The sequence below is a fragment of the Etheostoma cragini genome, chromosome 24 (genome assembly GCF_013103735.1).
Source record: "Etheostoma cragini isolate CJK2018 chromosome 24, CSU_Ecrag_1.0, whole genome shotgun sequence".
Taxonomy (NCBI): Eukaryota; Metazoa; Chordata; class Actinopteri; order Perciformes; family Percidae; genus Etheostoma; species Etheostoma cragini.
Window position 1 is genome coordinate 5548113 of NC_048430.1, and position 26367 is coordinate 5574479.

General features: G+C 39.9%; 1 protein-coding gene and 1 long non-coding RNA gene across 4 annotated transcripts in view; one reads left to right on the forward strand and one right to left on the reverse strand.

The window, feature by feature from the left end:
* LOC117939346 (interleukin-1 receptor accessory protein-like 1) overlaps positions 1–26367 on the forward strand; it is a 254316-nt gene that overhangs the window by 41026 nt on the left and 186923 nt on the right. For 2 of the 3 annotated variants that reach the window (XM_034864603.1, XM_034864605.1), the window contains exons 1-2: positions 1002–1466; positions 16207–16300. In XM_034864603.1, the coding sequence (XP_034720494.1) occupies positions 16219–16300 (82 nt within the window). In that variant the 5' untranslated portion in view covers positions 1002–1466; positions 16207–16218. Of the gene's footprint in view, positions 1–1001; positions 1467–16206; positions 16301–26367 lie in introns of those variants that run through there. The other variant, XM_034864604.1, reaches the window with a different exon arrangement.
* Positions 1413–13296, reverse strand: LOC117939354. Its single transcript, XR_004655568.1, has 3 exons — positions 13117–13296; positions 6229–6236; positions 1413–1424 (listed from the first exon to the last, which is right to left on the reverse strand). It is a non-coding gene; the product is annotated as an uncharacterized LOC117939354 (long non-coding RNA).

The window sequence follows — 26367 nt, forward strand, 5'->3', positions numbered from 1 at the left end:
ACTATCATTTTGAAACCAGAAAGAATGTGGTCATCTGAAAAACTGATGTCTAATCTCTATAATAATATATTTGCATATATTTACAAAAACAACTGCGTAATGAATTACGTTTAGAGGGAAAGTTATTTTGTCCCAGATAACGTTTATATTTGACATATAACAAAGATGTTTCTAACTCAAGTCCACGTAGACAGTGGGTTGTCATGATCACAAAACAATTGCGCAAATACGTTTTTTTCATGATCACCAGAAAAGAAGAAAAAAAACATATTTTCTTAAATGTCCACTTTGTTGATTTGAAACAATGTTTTGACTCAATCAACGCATACGTCTAAGAGTATTTTACAGTTCATGTCAGCCCTTTTCTGTTCTTTCCATTGGGCGGCAGTGCGTCTATCCTTAAAGTTGTGCAGCACTGCACTGACCGCTTGCCGCTCTATTCAGCACTCTCTACAACCAGGCAAAGGTAATAACCACACACTGCGAATTTATTTCTCAAAATAGGCGCATAATGAGGATGACTTTCCTCTTGGGTGTTTGTTGGGAAGGTTTCAGTCAGTGCGACACGTAGAGGATGAAGACACTAGAGGAACGCGGGTCCAACTACGGACGTTCACATTGGTACGAGAGTCAAGCCAGACAGAATAAGGAGACAACGCCTCTGATGTCTTTTTCAAAATAAAAGCCTTCCAGGAAAATCCATTTATATTGAGAACAGCCCTAAAGCCCAAAGAGAACGCTAGTAGCTCGTTAAAACAGGACCTGGGAGATATGATCAGATTTAGAAAAAGGCTACACCTACGTCCTAGCTGTTACCATGTCATGTAGCAGTGAAGGCAAACGCGTTAGAATTTGATGACACATAGTGTGCTTTTATTTTGATGGCAGATGCCCTCGTGTCCGGCGCTGTACTGTCAATTTATGCCTACTTGACGCATCTCGCGTTAAGAGAGAGAGGGAGAGAGAGCGAGAGAGAGAGAGAGAGAGAGAGCATTCGATGTGTCTTTTTCTGAACATCACTTTGGAAATTTGCGCTCGTGTAGTCCTGCTTTAAGCGGTGCTCACCTGCCGGGGCTGCGTGGCTGTCCGCGGCTTAGTAACTGATTTAATAGGATAATCAGACTTATTTCCTCCTCTGATTTTGCCTTCATTGATTCTGTCGACCATTCCCCTAATCACTGTCATGATTGTCTTCATTTTCTTTTCTCTTGCTCTTTCAAAGTGACCGGCTGCAGGTGTTTTTATGCTGTTTTTATTGCGCCAGTCCAAGCTGGCAATATGTAATTTTGGGATAGCCGCAGCGTTTTTGGAGAAGTGGACTATTTCACAGCTGCGATTCCTTTTTTTCTTTTAAATCGTTGAAGGCTTTACTCTGTAGACCAGAACAGATCGTGATACACCGTGATGGTGTGGGGCTATCAGAACTGACAGCACAGTGTACGCTATCATTTGGAAACTGCTTGTGGGTAAGTTTAATTTGTGTTTTTTATCAGTACGTTTCCAAAGTTGGTTGGATGCTTGGGCTGCCTTCTGTGAATATGTTTAAACCAGTTTGTGGGCACCAACGATTCATTTGGATGACGCTGACATTTTATATAGGCCTGGGTACAAAGATTTACGTTACTTATCGATGCGCTTCAACAAACTGATTCATGATCTCCTAATATGCGGCACTTAAAGGCGCATTTGGAGTGAACGGTTTGCCCCAGTTACGCATGGATCCCAGTTAGTCTTAATGCTTTAGTTGCGGATGGAGCCTCTTCAGTGGAAGTGCTTACAGCTGCAGTACGACAGCGAAGTGCACTGCTGAAGTATTCTGTATTATTTAGTAAAACACAATTATCCGGGAACAGCGGTTACGTACGGTGTCAGTGGATACAGCTTTTGATTTTCCTGACGTTATATGTGTTTAATTGTATGAATTTGTACGCATTTGAATGTCGCTCTGGTGAGTCAGCAATGTGTTTGTGTATGTGCACCTGTGGGAAGTGCGCGATTACGTGCTTATGTCAGTAGGTGTATGCGAATTTGGGCACATGTGCTTGTCACTTTGTGCGTGCACACAGAGCGCGCGTTTGTGTCAGAGAGTTAGGCGAGAAGAACCGGGACTCGGTTTATTTCGCATTATTTCTGCTGAGTGATTGCTTGGCGAGTCAGTTCTCTGTGGCTCTCCTCAGCATTTGCTAGTATTTCAACGCCTGCCCCCTGCTTCCCTCCCCTGCTTGGATGGATGATGGCCTATGATTGTCCAGATGGATATTTGCGCTCCACTCTGGCTCTGACCAGATTGGGGACTGCCAGTTAAACATATTTGGAATCAGAAAGTGATACTGCTATAAAGTTAGAGCAAATGCTGGCATAAAAAAGGGGGGAAATCTTTCTTCTCCTTCTTCACCCGCTACAGAGATGGGTTACAGAAGGTACTGTAAGCAATGACTGCTGCAGAGATGCATCTTTTCTCAAGTCTTTTTGTAAATCTATTAGAAACCATAACCTCATCTAAGACCAAGGCCCACAGGCAGTGTAAGCACTACATTCAGCCAGCACCTCATCAATCGCATACGGTTCTATTTTGTCAACAGTAATATTTGCTCCCCATTTCCACTGCTCCAAAATGTACTTGCATTGTGCTCTGCTCTATACCTTTCCACCCCAATTTTGTCTTGACATTTTGTGCTTTAGGTGATATCTTCTTGGTTTATGATGCTATTTTAATAACATCTTTATTCATCTCCAACATTTGGTGTTAAGCTTTGCCACAGGAGCAACCAAGAGCACATGAATTTATAGGTAAGTGGCAGTGGCCACTTAACGGAAGCCCTGCAGCTACATATTGAGCTGAGTCGAGTGCTCTCACACAGAAATTGATTTAGACAGAGATTATGTCATCAAGCATTGGTACTTTTTAATGCTGGTCAAGTTTACCCAGCGGCATTGCATTCCTCTTCTGCTCCCTGATGAATTAAGTGTAGGTTTAAAGAGCATATTAATGCACCACTAACGCAGTCATTTCATTGGCAGGTTAATTTCAAGTGCAGATTTGAATACTTCATCAGTGTTAAAAAGCATTTAGACTCTGACACTGCATTTGATTAGATAAAAGAAGAAGAAACTTTATTATTTGTCACATACAATCCTACAGTGCAGTGTAGTGAAATTCAGTTTCTGCATGTAACCCATCCTAAGCATTAGGAGCAGCGGACAGCCACAGACGGGGGAGCAGCCTGGGGTTCAGTGTCTCGCTCAAGACAAGTGACCGTAGGAGCCTGTGATCGACCTCCAGTCTTGTGGTTGAGGGCCGACCCAATCTTTCTCTGAGCCACATTATAATGAGCTACATTATAATAATCTAAACATGGTAAACCCTATAGATGAATTTGCACAGGTGTACATCAAAGCTGCACCGACATTTTTTTTGTCTCAGTACAATGAGTTACTTTGTAATTATCAGACATTCCCATAATAACTAATATTTTACCTCCTTTCCTATTTGCATGAGACAAACCCCACTCAAACTAATAAATGCTAAAACACAACTTGACAAGCATTTCCAAATAGCACTTGACCCTGTTCAGCTTGCAATGCTCTCTCTAGCAGACAGAAGGATCCGAAGACATCACAAGCTTTTCCCCTTCCTGTCTTGATTGATACCTTTTCATTTTCAAGGAGCTGTCACCAAGGCCTATTGGTCTTGGCTTTGCAATCAGGGGGGTGGATAGGCAAAGGCTTTCAAATGAAAGAGTTCATTAATATAGTGGGAAATAAGGGTTGTCTCGCTGTGCAATATTGGCTCCGTGTGAGGAGCAATTGGAGCAATTGATGAGGATTTGCGAGGAAGAATGTTGGAGTGTTGGAGTGAAGGGCCACCTCAATCATGGCTATTACATTACATTAATAACGCTTGAGGGAAAATGCAAATACAGAGAGTTGATCCAGCTTGTGTGTTGGCGTATATGTATGTGTGCAAATATCATACTTCAGCATGAGCACCTTCCATTCTTGCTCGGTACTGCTGTGCAGACTTATTGGCTGTTGTGAAATCTGGGCATTAGATGCTGTCGACTACATGCATAACAGACATGCTCTCAGTTAAATCTTTTGAAAATCCAATTCCCTTGAAGATGAGATCCCTCTTTCCCCACGCCTTGTTCCATTTTCCATCGCAATCATTGGGCATCGATCTGATTCAGAGCTATTTATTTTTGTTGCAGCCATCATGTCATGAATTGACAAGTGTGGTAGATCACAGATTACACTATGTTTGGGCATGTCGCCTCCCCCATAAAAAGGAGATTCATAACTGGGTCAATACCAAAATTTCAATCTATCAACGGTTGACCTTTTAAGGCTTTAGTATTTTCCGGTACAACTTTTCAGTCATTGTTCTAGCTAAGCTACAGTAAAGTGCCAGATTACAGTAGGAGACTTTTCTTTAAAGCACTGACTTGTGGCCTTTTGGCTCGTGATCCCTCTAAAAAGAAGTAGTGCTTATTTGTGACCCTGATCAGTTTGTGGAAAATCAAGTCAGTCAGGTTTCTTTTCCCTATCAGACTTCTCATATATAAAGACATTATTTTAGAGGCCTGAAGGGTTAACAAATATCTCTTAAATAAGAAAAATGTATATTGTTTTCCTGTCATGTTCATTATCTGGAGGTCCCTCAATTTGGAAATCTCTATCTGGTGGACCTCAGCAAACTTTTTTCTCTTTCTACACATTTAAAAAAGGTCATTGTGTCAAATTTACAAATAACTGTAACCACAATGCAAGTCAAGCCAAATCAAGAGTTCAACAGAACTTTTCTTTGTTCTCTAATCAGTGTCCTGCAGAAATAGGAAACTCAACGAATGTGTCCCTTTCAGAAAACTTAGCAACCACTGATGGGAACCGAGGCTGTATGGAAAAATAAATGGCTTTTAAAATTGGCCCCCCATTCACTTTGTGGCCTTTCAGCCTTATGTGTGCCCTTCCCTGCTGTTATTCAGTGGAGAGATATCAAAAAGAATGGTCTTCTCTGCAAATCATTTTCATGGGCCACTTATTTTTCAGACCTTGACTTGAATGCTTTCCTGTATGGATGTGAACTTTGCCGCTGTAATGCTAGCTTTATTTACTCTCTGCATGTAATGGCATTCATATCCAAACAGAGTTATGCTTAATGCCACAATAAAAGCATGGTAATGGCATCATTTCAAACTGTCTCTTTACATTGCTCTTGAAAAAATACATATGCAAGCTACTCTATGTAAGTGTGTGTGTGTGTGTGTGTGTGTGTGTGTGTGTGTGTGTTTGGGGGATCAAAGCATAAAGATGACCAGAGTCAAATGCAATTTGAAAGCGCTTTATTTTCCCATTTGTTACTGCAAAAAATAAAAGGACCTCGGCTCAGACGGTGTAGCACACCCGGGAGCTTATATTTTGTGCTGATCAATTGTACCACAGCTAGAATGAAGACTAAGGCACTGAACCACTTGATGAAAAGGCCATCTAAGACATGATCAGTTACCTCAGTATACATTATTTTTCTTTGCTAGGGGCAAAATGTATGTTTTTTTCACTCCGTTTTAATCAGCGATAAAATGAGAAGCCCATTGCAATAAGCAAGAGGGTGGAATTATCATTTTTATTCTTTCTTTTCAGACCCACTGTCATCGTGCTATGTCTGGAGGTGATCCTCAGAGGCCCATACAGCCTAGAAAGAGGAAGTTGATGTGTTTTAGATAGCTTTTAGAGAGATGTGGATAGAGGATGGAAATTGCATGCCAGGGGAAGCAAAATGAGCAATTTTTCCTCCCATTTCTCCTTCTCTCTTCATCGGATCTATGCTTACTCATTCATGAAGGCTTTGTTGTGACATTTCATACATTGGCGTGAAGATAAAAAAATCGCAAAAAATGCCAATTGGCGGGGGACTGAGCAAGCCAATGCATTTGCAGCGATAACTGCATAGTAGAAGAGACAAGTCTATCTGATGTTTAGTAAACTGACCCATTTTCTTTGGTTGTCCCCCTTTTATAGCGCTCCTTACTTTATTATATAATCTTTGAAATGTATAACCAACATTAATAAATGTGTACATTTTGACCCAGTGGCTGAACACGCTCAGTCACAGCATCATCTATATATTCAAACAGCAATTCCAGTAATAATCCAATCCCCAGTTTGGCTAATGATGGTAATAATTTTATGCTGCTAAGACATCCTTTTCATTACAACTGAGGGGGTTACTGTTGTTCCTCTTTCCCAGCCAGAGCGTGGCTCTTGTTCCCCCCTGCAGGACCAGACCGACAGAGACTGGCTCGCAACAGGGTTCTTGATTTATGGGCCACTTTATAAGAAGGGCCTGGGGACGCAGCACTCCTTGTCCTCCGATATTGAATCTCTGCTGCCTAGCATGGAGATGTGGGTCGTCCGTTATTGTGTGAAAGCTTATTTGCATTGTGCTGTTAAGCTCTCAGTGGTAACTACAGCATGTCTGCTCACCTTAGCACTTAAGTTTATTTTTGCTTGCAGGGCTGTTTGGGTCAGACATGTAAGGGACATTTTTGGAAGGAAAGTTGCAGTGAAGGCAAATAGCTTTTACATCCACATGTTTGTGTGCGTGTCTACTTTTGCAATGTAGCATAACATTTAAACCTATGAGGAAATGGATACTGCGTTTGGATACTCCAAATTTCACCGGAAAAAACAGACTGCCTGCCATAACACAATATAGTTTATATTTTAATCAAATAATTTGAAAGCCAAATGCGGCATATCCATCATTGTCCTTAGCACCGTGCATTCACTAAAAATGGAAGCTGTGCTTCCAAGCAGTGCACAACCAGAAAACAGATCAGATGAATTGACTGTACAATTTCAAGCACATTTTCTGTTAGAAGAAATACTTTGATTATTCCTTTAAAGGCTTTGTTAGTTTAGTTGCTGTTGGCTGGATTGTACATTTGCTCTGTTTTGGCTCAAGTGGATTCTTGGTTGGTTTGATTAAAGTATGTTTAGCAGCCTTAATCACTGTAGTTGCTATAGGGTAGGCCTTTATTAACTTGTGTTAATAATCTGACAGTTCTTTCATTTACCCTTAAATCAGCCCATGGTTCTGCAGCTTGGACAAGACAAGGTTTCTGTTTGTGTTATTTGGCAAACTACAAACTGCCAGAGCATTATTTCTCATTTTTGATACCTTTTACTTTCTACATTTTCTATTATTTAAGAACATTTGCGTTAAAAAAGTTACTGGTCCATTATTATGTTTCTGTCTAAACCGTAAGATGCTCTGCAGTTCTCGAGGATCTTAACCATCCTGCTTTCTTCAAAGACAAGCCAAAAAACAAGACATACCCTATTGACTATTTTCTGCTGTTATGCTGTAAAATATGCAGTGTTCTTTAACTTTCTTAAAGCCAGAGCTCTATGAAGAACTCAGACTTTGATGCTCTCCAATGAATAGCATTAGCATACAGTAGAGTTAACTAGAGACATGTCGGTTCAGCAGCGGATCAGTGTCAGTGTCACAGATTTAAATGTAGATTTGAATGTGTGTTGTGTAAAAAATGTGTATTAGAGGTTGTGTGTGAGAGATAAAGAGAGGACTGCTTCAGCCCATATGTATCTCATCGCTGCTTTTTGGAAGTCTCAACCTTGGCTTTATGAATTTTTTATTTTCTATAGCATTGGGAATGTTTCTCTGAAATACACCGCCTGCTGCGTTAGTTATATGCAGTTAATGTAAGCCTTGAGATCTTAGTATCATTCAGCAGCTATTGTAGCATGCTTCCTGTTGAAGTGAATCCGGTTTCAGACCTTGAACTCTGACCGTGTTTGAGAGTTTGATTGACACCTGCAGTACAGATCAAGCAGCCTGGGGGGGGGACTTGAGACACAGCCTGCTACAAGAATAAAGTACAAGTTGGATGAATGAGCCAATTTTTTTTTTACCTCAACATAAGTGTACAGAGGCTGTTCTGATTGTGTAAAGCTAGCATGGAAAAATGTAACAGCATCTCAGTACTGTAACAATTTTTTTTTAACAGAGTTTACAAGAAAAGCGTTGAGGGCTGAGAGCATCCTTTCAAAGAATGCCAACGATCTGCGTTGTAGAAACAGCAGAATCGACTGCATTAATTTATCATTGTGTAAATCACCCCTGTGCTGTTTCGCTATATATTCATATAGATCAGCATTAATTCAAAACTTTTAGACAGGTTCAATAGCAGCTTTAGTGCTCGTAGCAGCTTAGAGTGAACAAACAACGCTTTAACAACCCCAATAATTGTCTGTGTTTTTGAAAAATCAACATCCATTAAAAGTGGGAAATTTACTGTGTAAACGCAACAAATTGGTTTCATCTTTTAAATCACATCAACACACTTTACTATAGACCGTTAGAGAGACAGTCAACTCAGTAAAACTCAGATGTTAATCACAGTGATGTCAAAATATGAATAGTTTGCACAAGATTCCTCAGCTACCCGAATAATCCCCAATAATTTGCTTCTCTGTGTGTATCAAGGCTCTGCTGCTTGGCACCATCTCATGATACTGCCTCATGGTTTGCCTTCTCCTCACTCTCTATTCTTCAACCTTTTCTAGCATTCATTCATCCTCTCTTTACCTTTCACCTCTTTCTCTCAGAGATTCCAGCAAGCTCTATCTTGGCCCTCTTAGCCCTGGCCTGGAATATCCAGAGAGAGCTCAGTTTATTTAATGTCATCCTTATTTCCCTGACAGTCAGGCAGGATAAAGGATCTAGTTAGCAGGCAGCTCAGGTAATAGTACTAAGAATTGGACGTGACTGGAAAGAACGTTTTGTATGTGTGTGCTCAGGCCTGTGTGTTCACATTTGTGTGTCCATAGAATTCATTTAAAGGGCATTTTTCCAAGCTGAATGGTGGCTAACAGCTCCCAAGACCAAACATCAGAAGTATAAATTGTACATGATATACTGTATCTGCCATATTTCACCCACAGAGAGCAGTTTCTGCCCCTTCTATGTATTTCACAGTATTTCAACTGTTAAAGTCAAATGGTAGCTCAGTTGGCTGTTGTTTTTTTGGTCATTTTTTGAGTTTAACATTCCCTTAGTAGATCTATTGACTTTAAACTGATGTTGGGTAATTGTACAGTGCAAGTGCATAGCAAGTACAACCCGGAGGCGCGGGGGTTTGTATTTCCAGGTTCTGTACATAATGTGGCCTAGCTTTGTCGTTGTTTTTGTAGGCTTTGAAACAGTATTTAGACCATGATGTAGGGGACCACCAAGCTCTACTAAGAACTGCTTTGTCCTCGCCACGCAGAGACAAATTAGCCACTGACGAAAATACACAATTGCATAACGTTGCTACAGACGGTGTGTCTTTCATTGCTTCTTATTCATCTGTTGATTGTGCCCTTGATGCGTTGGGCTGTTTTTATTCTCACTGTTGTCATGCAGGAAGTCGACTAGGTGCATATTTTTACACTAAGCAGAAGAAACATTTATTCAGAGACATTTACGGTGTTAAACATATCTAGAGATGTTGATTGTGTAACCTGTGCAACCTCTTCTCTCTCTCCTATGCGTGTATGTCAAGAACATGGCGGCTTGTGGTTGCAGGGTTATTAGATAATCCAAAATGGAATAATTCATTGAGGAGAGCTCAGACTTGTGTGGGTGTGTGCATGCGTCAGCCAAGGGTGTAAGGGCTTGAAAAGTGTTCCTCACAAATAGAAATGTTAATAACTCACCAAGCAGAGTACATATCAATTTCCCAACTGGAGGTAGGAGGAAAGGGGCAGAGGGGTGACATGGGGAGATACGGTTGATGGGGGTGGGGTGGGAGGGGTAATGACAGAGATAGAGCGGGTGTAAATTTATACTACAACAGATATAAAGCATTGTACTTCTAATTATTTATTCAGTTATTAGCTACTTATGTTTAAGAGTTTGTATAAGAATTTGTCAAAAATAGGGGCATAGCAAAGAAAACTTGTTTAATCCAATCGTTACCGATTAAGTCAAATCATTAAACATTTTCTGGCACTCTAATGACAGTACTAACCACTGTTGCCAAGAAAATAAGAAATAATTTAATAATTGGGACACCCATGAGCGCCTGGCTCAGCTAGTGTTTATTTCAGGACTAAACTCAACACTGGAAGAAGAAGCAAAGAAGAAGCAAAATGTCAAAGCTTTACACTTCAATTCAATCAAAATTCCAAAGCATAGAAGTGAAATGTTTCCCAAACAAGCAGGAGAAGTGTAGACACAGATACGGATGTCTGTTATTGCCTCTTGCATTCAGTTCTTGTTTGTATCTGATATGGGTAACATCCTACAAAGTCATCCAGAAACATCCGATATGAGCAGTGGTTCCGAATTGAGCACGAGGGCCTTCCGTGTGAACAGCCCGAGAAAATGTGTGAGCAAGAGAGACTTGAAATGAGAGATCCGTGTAAATCATCATCTCAATATCCACCTGGCAAGTTTTAGAAAAGCAGTAAAGCCTCAGTCGTCAAATGTTGAAATTGTTTGCGTGCAAATGTGAGATGGAGGTTCATTCCTCTGAGCCAACTATGAGCGGCGAGAGTGTTGAGAGAGTGCCCCATTTCTCTTGCTGAACCCTCCTCGAAAGTAATTGAATTTTGGATGAATCCGCCGAGGGGTAAACTGACCTCCTCTGTTAGGGAGGGGATTCCTGAGGAAAAAACAATCAAAGAATGAGAGGCAGGTGACAGCACCTTTTGGATGAGCTTTTGTTTAAAGAATGGCACACTATGAGATGCTTGACAGGATAAGCTTTCATTGTGGGATTTTTTTTTTTTTTGGACATCTAGTATACGTTCATTTGTTGAAGGGTGATAACTCTTCTTGCTTTTTTCTGCTCTATTGTGTTGCTGATCATATCTTTGACAGTTAGACAGCTGCACTGAATTTTTCACTTCTCAATGGCTAATAACCATGTGCCAAGAAGTAAGACGATAGCGACAATAATACATTGACACCCGTTTTATGAATACTGATAACAAATGGAATGTTTGACCTTGATAAAACATTGAGTGGCTCAATTCTTCAAACAGGTGGCCATCTTCTTAAATTAACTCCATCAGAAGCAGGGAATCAAAGATAAAGCACATGGTCAAACTTAACCACAACATTTAGTGTATTTGTGGAAACAGTGCAGACATCTAGCAGTACAGAAGCAGAATTAAATCCCTGCAAGGTTTTTTTCATTCATTCCTGGTGGCTGCAAGCTCTCTCCGACTCCATCTTGAACAATCAGAACACTTTCCCTTTCTTTTCTTTACAGCCGATCCCAGCTGATGAAGAGACTCAATTCATCATTAAAACACTGAATGATAGAACTGTAGCAGCACTCCAGCTTGGGCTTAAGGACTGATGTTAGTAACCAAGAGAACCATACCAACAAAGGGGAATGTGCATTAACAGTTTAATCATAATTCAGCTGGTCATGTTGTGAGGATAGTGACAATAAAGCAATTGGGGTGAGGACCTTTTCCAGAGCCCAAAAAAGTGTATACCGTCTCAGACGCAAGACTGAAAACAGCCATCATGGACATGAAGCGAAAGAATTAAGCGGTTGGTAAAGGAACCTCAATGCAAATAAAAACCTTATAGACATGTGGCGGGCAATCATGTATTACAAAAGTGAGAATGCCTGCATCAATACGTGCATGGCTGCCAGATTAGCTCAACACCTCTTATGCTCGCTTTGATCTCCTCAACAGAGCCAGCCATTAAAGTCCTTTCCTCAGAGGACCTGGCACTTGTGTATACAGCGGACATGAGAAAGACCCCGCTGAGGGTGAATGTGAAGCTTGCTGTGTACTAAGAACGTGAGCCCAACATTTAGCTGTTGTCTTCACCAACATCTTAGACACATCCCTCTTTCTGGAGAGCAACACCTGCTACAGTCATTGTCCTTTTACCTGACACGTCTACAATGTCATGCCTTGGCAATTACCCATTTGTGCCATTCACCCCCATATTTTTGAAGTACTTTGAGAAGCTAGTTGTGTAGTATGTCAAAGATTCCCAACTGAATTGCACTTGATAGCAAGTCGATAAGCAGGCTGTCCCCTCAGCTCTCACAACTCAGAAAGCACCTTTGTCTGAATGTTGCTCATCTGTGGGGCCCTAGACTTCCAGGGGGTATTAAAATCCATGTATCGCCGCCCAGTGCTAGCAAGATGAGGTGCGTGCACAGAGAGCAGTTCAGGAAATCATAAATCCAGGAAATCATATACTGTACATCCTATAGTCCAGCGTAAAGGGCCTTTCACATTGTTGGCGCAAGAGGCAGCGCTGCGCCATGTGACCTTTATTATATAACCATTATTGTCAATGGCTTGCGCTTGCAAGAACTAACCTGCTGCAGGGCAAGCGGCATTTCCCGCTTAGCCACTCTTGGTCACTGACTCACTGTCAAAGTTAAACATGGTTAAAATTTTGACACACTGTAACTTTTGACGGTGCACTGTGACGTCCATTCACTTGTAAAGGTAAACACAGAACACACATGGATCCACAAACGGAACATGGACGAGAGGCTGATTTTGTTCCTCATTGCTCTCCCAGAGCTGTACGACACAAGTTTGAAGTTGTACAGAGACCTCGGATGCAAACTATGCTAGTGTGCATATTTCCTCCATAATAGGAATGCCATGTGTAGCTTATTGTAGCCTCTTCATTTTTATCTTTCAGGTTTGTTTAAGCTATGTGAAATCAACATGGAGATGTCTCCAGTTAAATAGAATCGTAACTATGTTAAATTTTTTCTTTCTTTGGTGGATTTTTCAAATCATAATTTTCATTTGCATATAATGTAAAATATGTTTTGGCTGATAGACACACGTTATATTTTTTTTAATTGAAGTTCACATGTAGGTAGTTACTGTATATGGGTAGGTATACCAATTTGGAGGAATTAATTACACATTTGCATTAAACAAAGTGTTTTCCAGAGTATGAATGAATGAATATATGAATTTAGGCTCATAGCTTAGCTTTATTATACCCAACTGTAATAACTGCAGACCTCTTACTTATGTATGTAAACATGCAATGACACATAGAGTTGAAATGTAAAAAATGTTTAGAAAATAAAACCCATTCATAACTCATCCGGGAAATCGTAGGCCCAACTCTCGTCAGCAGACTGTCAAATTGCTCCCTGTTGAGCCAAAATTACTCCTGGAACCGGTCCCAGTAAAAGCAGAGCTCCTTCACCAGCCGGAATTCCCCAAACCGCTCTCTAGACCTGAGGGTCTCGTGCACCCACACCCTTCTTGCTGCAGCTTTATTCCGTATATCCTCACAACCAAGGCAAGTGCTAAGGCTTTCTTCTGGTTCAAAGACAGAAGCCTCTTCGCCACCAAATCGCCTCTGGAATCGCAGTGTATCCTACACAATGTGGCATGTACTACACGTCTGATGTAAACACAGAAGCAGACATGAGGTGCATTCAAATATTAGAGCATGTACGACGTAAATGTAGAAATTGTTGCCTATTTTGCGCTGAGCCTGGCTCCAAGCACAGCAAACTATATTTTTGGAATAGGATGCAACCTAGCAGCTAGCTCAGCGCATGCGGCGTAAATGGCCCATCAGTCAGTTCATCCTGTCGCTCTTCTAGCAGCAGATACAGAGGGATCTGCTGACTACAAGGCAGCTTCTTCCCTCAGGCTGTAAGTCTCCTTGCTTTAAGTCCCCCACTCCACCACCAAGGAAGACTCAAATATCACTCATCTCACGTACCTCCGCTCTACATATTCCACAACTGGCATTAAATAATATTGAACCAGAGCTGAAGCAATCAGTCGATTGACATTACATTAATCAGCAGCTATTTAGTTAATTAAGTCATTTGTCAATAAAAAAAACAAAAACAGAATATATCCTTGTGCCAGCATATCCATTGTGAGGATTTGCTTCTTTTATTTTGTCTTTAGTGGTACTAAACTTAAGATATTTGGGTCTCAGATTGTTGGTCAGGCAAAACAAGACATTTGAAGACATTGTCTTGGGCTTTTGCCAAATTGTGACTGGCATTTTCTCTGACATTTTATTGACCAAATTTTTCTTTGATCAATTTAGAAAATAATCTACAGACTAGGCTAATCAATAATAAAAATAACCATGAGTTGTAGGCCAGTATTGAACTATCTGAAGGATTACAAGTAGTCTCTCTTTTTAAATAATAATTTAACACTAGGATATGTTTCAGGGTAATATTTTTACAGTTTAGTATATAGATGGTGTAGCATTACTCTTTTCCTTTTGATAACCTGTATTATCTAATATGCCACCATGGACAGTATATAGCGATATGTCTCACTTATCTATTTTTGCACTAGCTTTGTACTTTAACAATCACTGAGCAGCTGTAATTTAGCGTATTAGTTGCATAGAGTGCTTTGCTTTACTTATAGTAACAGTTTGTTTCATTTGTTAATATACTTGTATTATAAATATATTGTTACTATTAAAATATACACCGCTATGCCCTATACGTCTACACTGATAATAGAGAAGACGCAAATAACATAACTAACCTTTGTGGGAGAAAAACAAAACCTGCAAGATGAGTGTCCTTAGAAATGGCTTTGAGAAAACGGCTGCACACAAGCTTGAAGCAAAGCATTATGCCATGTTTTAATCCCATAATCCACAATTTTGGTCATTGCACACATGCAGGCATAGTGTATGATCAATGTACCCAATGGAATATTATTACTGTATTTTCTTTTCAGTACAGTTGGTATTCATTACCCTGCATCGCAGCAGCACATTGTTACCTTTTCAGTGTTAATAAGTGCTTGCTTCAGTGTAGTCCAGGATATCGCTGTAAAATGGAGGAATACCGAGCTGAGCTGGTGGTTCAATTGTTTCCTCTGTTATGAAACCAAAGAAAGACGCCACAGCTTTTGTGCTAATGTAGCAGACTAGCGCCCAACATGGAAAACTAATTAAAAAGATAAGATGTTTGTGTGGTGACGTTTACCTATTCTGAGATGGCATTGGTTGCAGAAAGCTACTGAGAATAGGCCTTCGACGAGGAGAACACGGCAAGGTCGCCATGTTTGGCTACTGGCAAGTTCCGCATGCCACTGTGAGTCTCTCAACGGTTAGTGTGGCTTTTGAGGGTTTCCCCTCAAAGGCTTTGTGAAATCTATGTGAAGCATCTTTGTTGCGACTGAAATGCCACTGGAAGCGCCCTTGTAGCCTACGGGCATCTTGTCGATCCATAGCAGAGATGGCACTTTTGCCTGTAGCAGGGTGGTGAATTAGTAGCCAAACAAATAGAAAAGATTATACAGTCACATGGAGGGGTCTAATGAGAAAGTGTATCACTGAAGAATAATTTTTGCTGGCTACATATGACTATACACTGACTTTAGACTAAGCCTATATAGTGGATAAAATTTGATTCCAATGAGCTTTTTTGTCATAGTGTATCCCCTTTTCTGATTTACTAGAATGTCTGCATTATTATCTAATAAAGCACATGATTGTCACCGTGCAGCCTTATTATTTTCCTTAATAAATGCTGATAGCTAGAACTAATGTCAAATGTCACCAGGTTTGTGGAAGCTTTCACATATTAATTCCAAGGTACTGTACTGGAGATACTGTTTTTAAATTACCAGGCTTCTCTGTCATACTGTGTTTGACTGACATCAAGTAAAGCGTCATGTAATTCCCATTATTATCCTCATTATCATTATTACCATCTACAATTTTGGTAGTTCTCTGTATATTATTCCATTTTGAGTTCTGTCTACACTCTCATTCTGCTTTACTCTGTGAAAAAGCTGGATGTTTACATAGAGATTTCCAGATCTGAGTGGGGACCTGATTATGTCATGTTTTTTGGGAGAAGAGGCATCTCTATCAAGGACTTGATAGAGATGCCTCTTACCGTTTGTAGCATCAACAGCCTCCCCCTGATTATACAGTAAATCCCTGAAGTGCCAATGGTATAAATAAAGCAGAGGCTGACAAACACTTTGGCGAACAAAATTTGCACATAGGTGTGTTAGATCTTTTACAGCTGACCTTTGGCTCTTGTGAAAGTGTAAAGAACTTTCAATTTCTTTTATATTTATATGACATTTTACATAATCTCTCTTTTATGTTTTGGATGGATTTAGTGTATTCACAGGCTGTCTGAGTACAGAATATTAAACCAAGTTTTTGTTTCCTTGTAGGACTGGTAAAAAATGAAAGCTCCCATTCCTCTTTTGATTCTGCTTCATGCCATCGTGGTCCATTGCCTGAAAGTGGTGTCGAAGAGAGGCTCAGGTAAGTCTTTTTTTTCTACCACAACTACAATCTTTTCCTTTTGTTTTAACGATGACTGTCCTAAAAAAACTCAAGCGAAAATGCGGCATAGTGTCTATTTTACTTAGTGCTTTATATATTAACAACTTCAGCTACAATAATCGGTACAGGTTTGAATCCCTGGAACATGCCAAGATGTTAAGGCTCTTCTTTTTACCTGAATGCACACATTTTAGTCAACAGCGGAAGGATCACATGGCGTTGTGCTCTTTTACTAGCAGACTCCAACCAGTCTTTTAACAGCTTGATTTTCAAGTCCACAAACATTCCATTTAATTTCAGGTTCTGAGAGTGACGATCGAATATTTTGTCATTGATCTTTGCAGATCAATTGCATGGTGTAGTCTTGTTTTTTTGTTTGTTGTAGAAAACGATGAGAACACAGACTTGTTTATTCTTCAAAGGTTTGCGACGTACCTCTTAATAATATAATAATGAGGGATCATATTAAACTTATTATAAGGCACATACTCAGATTGCCTGTCAGTGTGTACAATTCACAATTAGTCTGTTTGGTCATCGTCATCTGTAGCTAAAGTCAGATTTTGAACAGTGCAGACTGGAGTTAATTACGTTCTGGTTTTGGCTTTGTTTGTTTTTTTAAAAAGATGCTTCCTTGCTATTGGATGCAATTAATTTTTCCCACAAGTGCTTGGTATTACAAAACACAGCCAGTAGATGCAATGACCATTACGGAGTTCTGTGGTATTGCAAAGAAGATATGAGCAAATGATCTTGTGATGTCCATTAACATTTACTCGTCTTAAATCAGCCTGATGGGTGCAAAGGTCGAGTGTGAATGAGTTTATGAGTGAGTTGCTCTGAATCCGGGAAGCATGTTTCATCTAAAAGGATGCAGCTGTGGTCCTTTTTATGGAATGGCCAAGTATTTACTTAGTTGTGGTACTAATACTGCGTGGCTTTTGAGACTCAACAATAGTTACTTTCTACAAAAGGATACATACAAGGTAGGGAACAATCCTCATTGGCTAACGTGAAACATAAAGGAAGTCTTTTGCAGTCTGTTGTTTTCTTTCTATCCAGAGGCTGCTTGCGTCTGGGTTTTTTACCCATGCATATTAGACACAGGTGCAGGAATGGCCCAAGGCTCATCAAAGGGTTTTCTGCTTTTCCAGCAATGGTCCCTACGGGCTATCTCATCGGATGCTTCACGAGCCATTGCCCGGGGCAAGGATTTGAAATGTGTCCACTGATAAATGAACACCCCATCCGAGCCAGACCTCCATCCTTTGTTCTTTCTCTTTTAGCTTGTACGGCTTTATTAGAAGCCATGCTGGTTGCAAGTTAGTAGAGCACAAAAGTAGAAGGGATTCTGGGCAATGAGAGCCAGTTTAAATTTGCATTGCTTTCATTTTTATGGAAAGGAAAGGAACAGCGGGGCCAGGAAGGTGAATATCTTGGTGACATAGCAGGTATATTTTGTAAAAATGTTTTTCAGGTTTAGGGTTCCTTTGTTAATGAGATATAACTTATTCATTTTGTTTGGTCATATTTCCATTGCATATTGGATGACACCAGGCTCATAGTCTCCTTTAAAACCTTACTTGCAGTTTGGCTTTCCGCACTACGTACAGGTGATATAATTGACTGTGAAAAGCCTGTTTAAGCAAGGCCCAACAATATGTGACAATTTCAGCTTTTTTTAAGATTGCTGTAAAGAGTTTACTTGTATTTTTCTTATCTTAGCCTAATACTTTGACATTAATTCCATTTAAATCAAAAGCCTTAAAAGCCTCTTGCTTTTTATCTACAATGTTTTCAGGAAAATACGGAGATCAAGTTAAAATTGATAAATCAAATTACTGATTTAATCTCCAATAAGACAAACTGAGCTGCTCCAAACTCTGTAAACATGTAGGGTTTTTCATCCGTACCTTCATTAAAGAAAATTCACTGTAGACAATCAAACCTGGAAGTGTCAGCCCATTAAAGGAAATGAAATGGCTTGATTGACTCCCTCAGGAACAATGAATCCACTATCTTACTTGCGTTCTCTTTCACTGGGCTCACACTCACATTTAAACACACACAATCGACTCCCGAAACCCCTGCACATTGCTGCATATGCGCTGCTATTATCTGTAGATGATTACATTCAAAATACTATATTTGAGTAATGCTTTTTCTGCATTTGTACTCGGAATGGAACAGCGCAAAAACATATGATGCATATCTGCCACACTAATCCTCAGCATGCATAAGTAGAACATATCCATTTGTCCTCTGCTGTGGATGCTCTTTGTTAGAATGCTGATATGGCCGGGACGGTTGGGCGAACAGAATAATTATGTATATTTTTGCTTAATACAGCATATGAAGTTAGATTTCGAAGGAAACCCCCCACTCTTGGATGCTCTCCCCTTGTTTGTGTGATTGTATACTATCGTTAGTGATGTTCAACCCATGATGTACAATTCATTCCAGGCAATATATTTAACTCCATGACATGTTTTCATCAACAAGCTTGTTTTGGCTGCATTGCATTCTGGTTTAAGGAGCCTGTTGTCTGTGTAGAAATTAGTTGTCAGCTTCTTATTGTCAAAATCCTTTTCTTGCTCTTTGATTATAATTGTGCTGACACAAAAATAGATCAGATCTTGTTCTGAGTGAGGCTAAGACTGCTATATGTGTGAAAATGCAGTAGTGGTGGGCTTGTTGCATTCCCAGTGGGAAAATCTGCATGGGAACAAGTGATGCAACTATTGTCAAATTGGCCTTCAGCAAGGCGCTTAACAATGGTTTGCTTCTTTCTGTAGAGCAACACTACTATGCTTCCCTGTATGAATGTGCTGTTGCTGTAAAGGAGCAAGTGGTCAGTAAAACCTCTTAAAAGGAAAAATAAAAAACATACTAAACTGATGAGTGATGATATCTTCACACTTTACATATTGAAATAAGTTGCACTGACTAATGAAATTGCAGGGTCCCAGGCTGCTGACCTCCTTTTGTAAACCCTTACTTACCTCATCAATCATCACTTAGTGCCTAGCTGCTGACATTTAAAGCTAAAAAATGCTAGAACAATTACATTTGGAGGTTAGAATACCTCACCTTTTGGCAAAAATTAGTCATTATGAGGAAATCTGTTTGTCAAAAGTGAGTAATATCTCTCTCTGGATTTGCGTTATCCATGGACAAAGTCTAGCTTTGTTGGTTTATTTCTGTTGCCCATGCTGTTCTTGGTTATTAAAAAAACAAAGATAATTTTCTGTTGCTGTTATTGTCCTAAACATACAATCAGCTCCCTTGTTGGCCACTTGTGCCATACTATACAATAGATGTTTTGTAGGGTTGTGTGAGAAAACCCTAAAAGTGCCCATTTTGATACTTTGCAGTGAGCCGTAAAGAGCAGAATCCTACTCCTGTACGCCACACAACCGCATTTAATTTGATACGCATAGAAACTCAAGAGTTCACGTAAGGTCTCACTTTTGACTCTCCAAAGTAATAACTATGCATTTATTCTTTTTCTCACCTATGAACATGGATTACAACCAGAGTGAGAAGGTGCTCTGGAGGGTACTGAGGATGACTTTTGGCAGACGTGAATATAAAAATAGAATGAAACGGACATGCATAGCAAAAGCAACTTAAAATACTATAAAATACTGTTTTCTTATTGATTTCATGGACATTGTTGTCCCCAGGGATTTACTGCGAGGCCTCTTGCTTAGAGCAGTTTTACAGCATGCCGGTTGATGACATCCCATATATTTTGAGGATTCGACCTGCTGTCTTTTTTTGTCACAAGGACCTCAAGGCCAACATTTAAGCTCTTTAGTGAACTGGCTTTCTTTTTTTGGCTAAAACGCGACTCATATTCAGTAAATTTCCTCTGAGTCCATGCTTGATTTATTGTACCATTCATCTGATTTGTAAAGGAAAAAGATTGTGTTTTATGTCCCGAATTAACACAACAGGAAAAGGAAACAACCTAAAATTGTCTTTTTAATTGTGCACGGCTGATTTCTAACAAGCCAAACCAAGGACAGCGTTACTGTCAGCCACCAACCGTTCCCTGTGGACCCTGCAGGGACCACAGCTCCATCTATTCGGAACAGATTTTTTATTTTAAGATGATTTTTTGGGGCATTTTAGCTTTATTTAGCTACCTTTATTTGTTAGGACACCTTAGACATAAAAAGGGGAGAGAGAGGGGGAATGAAATGCAGCAAAGGACCGCGAGGCAGAATTGAACCTTCAGCTGCTGCAGCAAGGACTGAGCCTGTGTACATGGGGCGCACGCTCTACCAGGCAAGCTACCCAGGCGCCCCTCGCTTGTCTTTTTTAAAACAGGCAGCTTGTTAGACTTTTTGTCCACCAATTGGTCGCCTCAGCAATTGTAGTTTACTTTCTGTAGTGCAGGAAACCTTTGTCTTTTATCATCACTCAAACTCAACTCTTATTAAACTGTTAACACATGTCCCCCCCAGTGAACACTGATGACATTTGTAGATTCACAATCATATTCCTTGACATTGATTGAGACAAATTTAGCCTCTCTCCTCCCCTCTGCTTTACAGTCATTAGTCCCCATTTATTCCACAGACATTGATGAGTCCCCAGACAAATGATGCTTACCTTTCACCAGTCTCCCAGTAGTTCCAGCAATACATTACCCATAACACTCACAGTGCATCATTCTGTTATTCATGCACATGTAAAAAGTCGATCTCTGATATAAGTTCCCATTTTGAACTAGATTGCAGAATACTTTCCCTGCTTCTAGTTTCTATTAAGGATAGTCCGAGGGCCTGCTGTGTCACTCTGATTAAGAGTAGCTGTAAATGAAACATGCCACCGCAACAAGACCTTGGTTCCCATTAGAGAGCAGCTGCTGATCATCCATCTCTCCCCGTGTATTTATCTACTACCGCTACAGTAGGTCCTCAATATATATATTTTTTCCTCTCTTCATAGACGTTTTGCTCTTGCAGGAGGAAGAATCAAGGACATCCTGACAGTCGTTTAAATTTAAAGTCTTCACACCCATTGCAACGCACAACTCCGGGAGGATGTCACCATTAATACGTCAGTTAAAGAACAGAATCTTCCACCCACATTAATGGGGCTACTCACAATTTGGCCAATAATAAGGCTCCTCTTAATTGGAGAAGACAGTGATTCCTAACAGGGGACGTCAGCGCACAGCACAAATTCAATTATGGCAAGCCATTTGACTCTGTAATTGATATTAAAGGATGTTAAATATGGCAGGAAGCTGTCAGCAAGAACTTTGAGGGAGAGAAGGGGCACAGCACTTAAGACCCTTTTTACTATGTCAGTCTTTTACAAATGAACACTACTGAATGTCAGATAATTCTCAATGCTTCAATTAATAAATAAATGCCTTACTATTAATATAGAAGTGCCATCCGATCCACTATACACCACTTCTTAGTATTAGAAACTTGGAATGTAAAGGCTCAAAATCAAGTTAAAAAAATCTATCTAAAAGAAATTCAGGAAACTTGAGCTGTTATTGAAAGCTTAAATTCAAGCTCTCTTCCCCCTCTCTTCCTCTCTAACACACATACAGAGACACACATCCGTGCATACCCGCGGCTCATCTTCCCTCGGTCAATACCACATACCTGCCACAAATGTTGAATGATTGCCTCCACCGCACCGCCCGTTCATTGCGGGGGAGATTGATCACACACATGATAATAGAAATTAAATGGCTAGCCATATGGAATTTTTTTTTTTACCTCCCGCTGCTTGTAAAGAGATAGGAAGCAAGAAGCATCTCAACAAGTGTGTCAGAAAAAGGCCTATTGACAACTGGGGTTACTTTGAATATGTGCTTCAGGTTGGGAATACATGCCACAGTCCTCCGTGTGAGATAGATGACGATCAATCACCTGATTTATGGGCGGAATAGTCCCTCCGTGGCCTGTTTCCTGACCTGTAATAATGTTACAACACCACAGCAATTGAGAAAAATGCCAGAGAAGGTTGTACAAGGCTGCAGCTCAGTGAAGACGTGGTGTGTAGCTGTAGGTTTAGGTGGTTAAAGCTGCTGTCAGCGCTTCTGTGCGCAGATCAAAGACAACATCCGATTACAGCTATTTTTATTTATTTGATGCGTTTGGGTTTAAGACATTGGTTGTCGAAAAATGTCACCCACAGGCATGTGAAGCCTATGGGATGATTGGATTACTGAAATCCACATTTATGAAATGGGGTGGACTTGTGGGTGGAGCTACTGGGGTCAGACACCTGTCAATCAAGTAGATATGCCCCCAAATTAATTTCTTTTACTTCAGCGTAGCTTGTTTTTGCTCTTGTTTTTAATGTTTTAAAGAACCTTTAACACTTTAAAAAAATGAGTTGTTCAATATGTTATTCCTCTTTCTTTTGCATGGTTTGTTGTAAAGGCTCTCTGAGAAGTCACCATTTGAAAAAGCTTTCACTTCAGAGCGGGATACGACCAAACACACTTAAACGCTCACTTAAACTGTTCTGCCACTGTGACACAGAGTGAACTTCGGTACGTTTTACTGTTGGTAATTTTCCAACAGCTCTGCTTTTATCTGCCCCCTTTAAAGAATTAAGGTTTTATGATGTCTTTACTTAAGTAGTAGAAGTAATCTGCATTGTTAATATAGGAAGGAAGCTGTTTTCAAAATAAATAACTTACCCTTTGAGTTGAAAACTAAAGGGTTAAGATGTGAAATATACAAATTCAGTAAGTGTGTGAAACTTAAATTTTCTTCCCACCTTTATGTGTTGTGCTTTCCTCTATCTGTTTATTTTCTTGGAACTTCCACTGTCTGCAGGCATTCAACATGAAATGCAATATATCGCATTACCTCCCGTTTATTATTTCTCTCTGAAAGCTAATACGTTCATTTCAGGCTCCCTTAGCAAATTATGCTGCCCACTTTTAGAGCTGGGGCATTTGGTACCAATTTGAGAGATTATATGTGTGGATGATAATGAGCTTTAGTCCGAAAGAGGATTTAAACATCGAGAAGGCTAGCCGTTGCTTAATTTAAGAAAATCTGGCTCTCAGGTTTAAGGAAGAGGACTTTAGGGGAAATAAAACTCCCAAACAAAAAAAAGAAAGAAAAACTTGTTAATGTAAAGGAAATATGTAACATTTGTAATAAGGTTAGGGCAATTTGGACATGAACAGTAATGGTCCCGGAAATTATTTGAATTTCCCTTGACTGCTTGCCTCTCTTAAAGCTGAGCGACGGGGGGAAATGAAGCTGTAGTCTCTCACTAATATGCAAATCGCCTGGAGGCGGCGATGGGACTGTACCCAAAAATATCACACATTTTAACCTGGGGCTTCACTGCATGATTAATCCATGTGGGTACTCCCCCTCATTCTGCGTCACTCTTTGCCTCCATGTAACTGTCTCTCCTATCTGCCTCCCAATCTTAGCACAATTCTTATATATGTATGTTGATGTATGCCATTTCCCACATTTGTCACACTTGAGATGGCAGTTACACTGTTCTCTCTCATATTAAAAAGGTCCTTCATCTCAATGGCGCGGCCGTCCTTTCTGGTTTCTCTGCCGTTTCTCTGTGTAACCTTTGCCTGTCTTTATGTTTCACGCACCATCTCTCCATAACCTCAAGTGATAGTTATTGCTGCCATTGATTGGGGACTTTCTCTTGGAGACCAGACAGGATCACTGGGGGAGTCAGATAGATGTCTCACAGAATAATTAAAGCAATACACTCATGCCTAATCCGATAATCATCATTAGATTTTAACGGGCTTAAACCACGATGCTGTTTCTGCTGCAGTGTCTGTAATTTCTGTTTGCAAATCTAATTTGAAAATACTACCTAGTGCTCCTAATATGAATGCTGGAGACCAAATTCTATGCTTCGTCTATAAATTACACACCTGCGGTATCTGTTTGAGTGGAGTAAGATTGGGCTAAATGATAGCTCCCATCCCTTCTTGATTAAAGGTAGCTTGAGATGTGAGAGTAGACCCTCCTACTGTTAAAAAAAGACAAGTATTGAGTTTATTCTTCTCTCATTTGTGGAAATCAGACAAACTGGTAATTTGGTTTCCACTTGTCTCAGCCTTTGCAATCTCTGAGACATTCGATTTGTTTTATTTCCAGTGTTTTGACTCTTAGAGTACATTGGTTTTCTATTGATTGAAGCGCTAACTTTGTTTTGGGCTGATGCAACTCCGTTAGGTTTGATTTCTGGGGGGGGTTTATTGATTTGCATGGCAACACCGTCTCTTGTCATTTTATGACTTTATTAGCCTCATACTTCACCTGCTGGTTTTCCAATTTACTCTACAGGGATTTTAAAAGCACAAACAGCCTGAAGCATAAAAAACATGTTTATGAACCAGATATTTGTATGCAGAATGACTTTTCAGATACATAATTTCCAGGAAGAAAAAAAAAACTTTTATATCGCTTTTGAAAGAATTTTTTTTTCCTCCGTTATAAACAGGAGGCAATACTGTTTTAGCCGTCTGTGTTCAACAAGACCAAGGACTTATAGCTTTACTCAGGATTCATTTCTCTCGATTGATGGCTTGAGACAAAAGATAAAATTTTCAGTTTTTTTTTTATCCCACATGACTGTCACTTCCACATGCACACTACAGTCAATCTGCAGTGTTTTGTTGCCATAACAACATAGGGACTTTTGTCAGTTAGAGGGGTTTTCTGTCCATGTGCAGGAATTACAAGGAAGGTGTGCCTTTATTTGTCATGGGATGAATGATAAGTAAATCAATGGAAAGAAGATGTCTAGTGCAGGGATTATCAAGCATTCTACACTGAGCAGGGATGTGGATTATAGAGAACTGGTCAATAGAGTAATTAGTGTGTTTTTCCACAAAGTGAGTTGCCCTTGAAGTGCACATGCCTTTATTATGTAATTAATTTACTTGTGATACATTTTCCTTGTTTAAAAAAACACTATAATCATTCATTCTTATGTGTACATGAGTGTAGACACAAGAAGAATCCTCAAAGCCAACGTTCATTCACCCTTTTTGATTAATAAGCTCCCTGGATGCAGTCAACATTGTTTTCATCCAGTTTGAATCCTTTTTTAGGGATGAGTGTAATAATTAGCCAGTGAGGCTGCAATATTCCAATGTTTCTATTACAAATCAACCTGTTTTCTGGATGCGTTTCTTTTAATGTGTTCTTTCGTGAGGCTTTTTTTCAAAGATTCAAGACAAGACATTCAGTTACAGATTCGATTTTTAGACAAATCTGACTGAGAATGGGTAAAGACAACATTTGTACCTGGTATTTACATGCAATCTGTCTGCATATCCTGTACGCCTCGATAAGGAACAAGTTTACAAAAGCATGTTAAGAGATCAGCTGATTCCTTAGGCCCGTTTCAGAAAGCAGGTTTAGTGAAAATTCTGAGTTGGTTAACTCTGAGATGAGGGAAACTCGGGCTGTCCCGTTTCAGAAAGAGAGGCTATTTAAACCTGAGAACGAGGGGTAACACCAGCCCGTGTCAGGAAGAGAGGTAACTTAACCTCAAAGTCAGTTACTATGGTAACTGGGCCTCTGAACCTAACCTGGTCTGGAGCAGGTTTTCTTCTTACTGCTCCCTCTGACACAGCGCTCTTTCAATTCCTCATTCATCTATTCATTCATTCAGTTTATATAAAGCGCATTTTAGTGCAGTTTATCTGTGTGAATTAAAAACAGTGGTTGTTTATGAACTGTGTTTGGCAGACTATGAAAAAATTTTGTTGCAAAAATAGACATTTTGTGAACAACGCCGTTGATGAAGAAGCTGTATTACTTTGCAAGGGGTTAAACATACGTCGGGAGATGATATTGACAGAATATAGATGTATTTTCATTTCCAGATAACTACCTATTTAAGCGGTATGGTTTTTCTTCCCAGTCAATCAGTTATGTAGCCTACATAACCTAATGCATCCTCATATCACTAATGTCACACATCATGGACGTGCTCTTTCATCCAAGCACATTCTGTGTGTCGCATTATGTTTTTACAACCTTGTTGATGCGGAGCAT